Source organism: Primulina huaijiensis, chromosome 4 (assembly GCF_012295235.1).
Source record: "Primulina huaijiensis isolate GDHJ02 chromosome 4, ASM1229523v2, whole genome shotgun sequence".
NCBI classification, from domain to species: domain Eukaryota; kingdom Viridiplantae; phylum Streptophyta; class Magnoliopsida; order Lamiales; family Gesneriaceae; genus Primulina; species Primulina huaijiensis.
Window position 1 is genome coordinate 20,289,931 of NC_133309.1, and position 4,583 is coordinate 20,294,513.

At 40.8% G+C, this 4,583-nt stretch overlaps 1 protein-coding gene across 1 annotated transcript; it reads right to left on the reverse strand.

Annotated features, from left to right (window-relative positions):
- Nucleotides 1–2,650: 2,650 nt before the first annotated feature.
- LOC140974740 (transcription factor PRE6-like) lies at nt 2,651–3,303 on the reverse strand. The gene is made up of 2 exons (XM_073438224.1): nt 3,178–3,303; nt 2,651–2,803 (listed from the first exon to the last, which is right to left on the reverse strand). The coding sequence occupies exons 1-2, from the start codon at nt 3,301–3,303 to the stop codon at nt 2,651–2,653; spliced, it is 279 nt and encodes a 92-aa protein (XP_073294325.1).
- Nucleotides 3,304–4,583: the final 1,280 nt, after the last annotated feature.

Consider the following 4,583-nt stretch of genomic DNA (forward strand, 5'->3'; position numbering starts at 1 on the left):
ATGTGTTGTTGTTTTTGATGGCCCCCATAGATCTGAATGGACATACTCTAGAGGTTTGGTTGTTGTATGTTTTCCTTGCCCGAATTGCACTTTCTTAGCTTTCCCAAATATGCAAATTTCACAAAATTCCAGCCCTTGAATTTTGTCTCCACACAGCAGATTATCCTTGGCCAATTGCATCAGCCCCTTTTCACTTACATGACCTAGCCTTTGGTGCCAAAGGCTTGCTTGGTTTTCTTTCTGTTGTGCCATAGCTGATCCTCCAACTACTGTATTTCCTTGGAGTACATACAGGGAGTTTTTCTTGATGGCTTTCATGACGGCTAGAGATCCCTTCATTACTCTCATGGTCCCATTCTCGGATTTGAACATGAAACCATCACTGTCAAGTGTTCCTAGAGATATTAAATTTCTCTTTAATTCGGGAACATACCTTACTTGAGTAAGAAGTCTATCTTGTCCATCGTACATTCTTAATCTGATGGAACCTGAGCCTTTTACTCTGCATGGTTTATTGTTTCCCAGTAGCACTAGCCCTTCATCAGCCTCAATCAAATTTTCGAACCATGACTTAGTTGGGCACATATGGAAAGTGCATTCCGAGTCGAGAATCCAGTTAGTGTTAGGATCTTGATCCGAGATCATTAGGGCTTCAGCTGATTCATAACCATCTGATGCTATGGCTGCTTCACCACTGGTGTTTAATCTGTCTTGAGGCTTCCTTGGTTTTTCGGGGCAATTTCTTTTAAAGTGTCCTTCTCGATGGCAATTGAAGCACTTGTATTTGACTGGATTCTTGGATCTTGATCTGTTTCTTGGACCCTTTTGTGTTCTTTTTTCTATCCTTCCTCGAACATGAAGCATTTCACCTTGGGGTTCTGTAGAGATTAGATGTTTCTTCTGAAGTTCTTTAGCTTGGATTGCCGATAAGACTTCATCCAATGAAATTGATCTCTCTCTACCATATAACATTGCTTCCTTGAAATTTTCATACGTATGTGGTAGGGCATTCAACAGAAACAGAGCTTTATCCTCTTCTTCAAGTTTGATGTCCAGATTATCCAAGTCATCCAAGATTTTGTTGAACTCATCAATCTGATCTAAGATGCTTTTCTCCTCTCTGATCTTGAAAGAGTACAATCGTTGCTTCATGTATAGACGATTGGCTAAAGATTTTGTCATATACAACTTTTCCAACTTGTTCCAGATTTCTTCTGCCGACATCTCTTTCGAGACTTCTCGAAGAACTTTATCCCCGAGGCTGAGAATTATCATGTTGTGAGCCTTCTCCAAGATTGATGCCTTATCAGTATCCTTTAGTGTTGCTGACATATTCGCTTCTCCTCACAACGCTTCGATTAATCCTTGTTGTACCAAGATTGCACGCATCTTGATCCTCCACAAGCCAAAGTCGTTTTTCCCAGAGAATTTCTCAATGTCGAATTTCAACGAACCCATTCTTTCCGACGATTCCCACGGACGGCGCCACTTGTTAGAGTTCGTTCCTTATCTGTTGATCTTTCTTGGATTTGCTAAATGATCACGCATGCATGCACCAGATTACTCACGCCTAATGCAACTGAAGAAAATGCAAAAGTATTTACGTGGTTCGACGGAATTCGCCTACATCCACGGGAGGGCAACCAAAATTGTATTGATCAAAGACGGATTACAATTACAGAGCTTTTGATACCCAAGAATACAAAAGAAAAGAAGCTAAAATACTCTCAACAATGGAGTTCCTCCCTCTCTTCTTTCTCTCTCTCGGTCCTCTGTATTTCTTTTGTGAGTCAGCATATTGTGTTTCCGTGTTCTCTCTTTCCTTTTATTTTACCTCATTGACTTATATCGGTTGATTCTCAAGTTTGTTTCCCCTTGGTAGTTAAATTCCAACCAACCCATCAATCTACCCGGTAGTTGAGTTGGGCCCTTTTCCATGTGCCAACTTGAGAGACACACACCTTAACACCTTCATTACTCGTGTTATTTTCAATCGTTATAGTGAATTTCAAAATTATACTGTCTCGAGTCATTTGAAATATTCCTTATTCAAATTCATCCACCAAATTCAAATCTTTCGATTCAAATACAATATAAGTCGGATCAAAAGCAATAATCTTCATTATGTCATCTCTTCCACCCAAAAAAATATAGCCAAATAGATAGAAGGAAATATAGTTTGGTAAATTCTATCTTATTTATATATACCCCACTTTAATAGTTGAATATATAGCTATGTTGTTTTCTTTAATCTAAAATGTATGTGACTAATTACAGATATAAAATACCAATGACTATGTATTAAAATCCATACATATAAAATACATGTTGACCTAAGTTTTATATATATATATATATANATATATATACACGGAAAAAATATTATTGTTTAATACATAAAATATAAATTTCCTCATATATAATCATTCAAAAATTTGGATAATTGAAACTTAATCCTTAAATTTCAAATATAAAAATGACTTAACAAAATGCGTGCAACAAAAGTCATGCTATGTAACACAAAGGGCTTCCATATATGGAGCCAAAAGCCCTAATAAAGTTGGCCAAATATGGTGAACAAAACCTAGACAACACACAAAGCATAAACCACAAGCATGTCTAAGTATGCATATAGATACACATTAATACATCACATTAGTAAGCTCCTTATTATGGCTGCTTCGACACTTTCCCCGTCCACCGATTCCAAGAGCTCGGCTAATCGGCCGCTAAGATTATCCACCTCTTGGTGCAAGTTCCTAATGTAGTTACACGTCTCCTGCAATATCTCCGTAGCTGGAACCTACACACGTTTATTTTTAGTGTGAATGAACCATAGAAATTCAAGATTTAACTACTCGCCAATGTGTTCATGCTTGTAAATCTAGACACGATTTTTCAAAAATCGGGTTTTATAAAGTTTTACATGTTTTTGTAACATAACAAATGGAGAATAAAATTGAAGGAAATTGTAAAAAATAAGCTCTACGAGACAAAATAATAATGTGAATTGAATGAGGTTGTGGGCTTGTGGGAATGCATGAGCCTCAAGATTCGATATTTTTCACCTCAAAAGAAAACGAAAGGCCCTCCAGAAAAATAAAATACAATAAAAATATATATATATATATATATATTTTTTCATATGACAAACGAATGAAAAATGGGATGTTATACCATGTCAGATCGCCCGGGGCGTATCTCAGGTAAAAGCTGTTGCAGTTTGTACACGAGATCCGCGATCTGATTGTCACTTGTCCTGGAAACTCCATACTTCCTTGAACGTGATCCGCGGCTAGACATTGTGATCAGTTAAATATCTCACCGGATTTGGTAGATTTTTACGAATTTTTTTATTCTTTACTATAATATTTAACGTCTTAAAGAAAAACCCTGTGATGCGATCCGGGTGAAATGGATGAGCCGGGTCGAGTGCTCCACCGGATCTGCTATCAAGATAATGAAGGGAATAAGAGCAAGGAGATATATCTCTGTAATATGGCTTCAGCTGTAACCTGCACACAATGAAATGAACTCGTGAATGGGCGCCGGAGGGGTGTCCGACGTGGCCACTCCGATGCTTAAGTCAGCAGGTGTAAAAGAGGAAGCTCTTTAGAGAAAATATTGCTGCTGGTATGAATAGGTGTGTGCACCTGTGTTTAATGTAGAATGAACCTGATATTTATAGTAGGAGATGTGATGATGACCTCGTTCTGCATGCTACCTACTAATTATAGTAGGGCGGCTATATTCTGACATGTCAAATCATACACTAGTCACATCTCGCCTGTCTGACTTTTTCAACCACTTGGATTAGTGTCAGAGATAGGACGGTCGCCCACATCCAATTCTGCTAGTGTACTCGAGTGCGGTGCTCATATCGAGGTAGCCCGGTTAGAATGCCTACCGAGGGCTTATATAAGAGCCCGGGCGTCTGGTTGCCCGGGGAGTAGAGCCCGAGTTTGCACCTGCTCGGCTTCAGAAGAATCCACCCTGCAGATTTACCCTGATTTGGGAATCCATCTGATATCCCGGGTCATCCATGACCCGGGCTCTTACAGGGGTATCATCACACATCCCTTAAATAGTCGGGCTAGAGTCATACTCGCTGTTCCGATTAGTCATGCTTGGATTCCCAAAGAGATGATCAATCTGGTTTTATAAAAGCATCGGGGGCTTCATGTCTCCCAGAGATGAAATGAGGAGCCGGAGTCTCGTGTCTCATGGACTTGAGATAAGATGTCGGGGCCTCGTGTCTCCCGGGCTCGAAATGGTCGAGGTATGGAGCCCCGAGCCAGGATACGGATCCCTGGACTTAATAGATAACCAGGGTGCGGAGCCCTGGCCTTCATGAATGGTCGAAGTACGGATCCCCGAGCCAGGGTACGGATCCCTGGACTTATAAATAACCAAGGTGCGGAGCCTTGGGCCGGGGAACATGTCCCGGGACTTGAGAGTGGTCGAGGTGCGGAGCCCCGAGCCAGGTTTGAGAACCCTGGGCTTATAAATAACCAAGGTGCGGAGCCTTGGGCCGGGGAACATGTCCCGGGACTTGGGAATGGTCGAGGTGCGGAGCCCCGAGC

Coding starts and splice junctions, on each gene's coding strand:
- LOC140974740 (XM_073438224.1), bottom strand. CDS start 3,303: ATGTCTAGCCGCGGATCACGTTCAAGGAAGTATGGAGTTTCCAGGACA. Junction 2,804..3,177: donor GCCCCGGGCGATCTGACATG/GTATAACATCCC, acceptor AAACGTGTGTAG/GTTCCAGCTACGGAGATATT.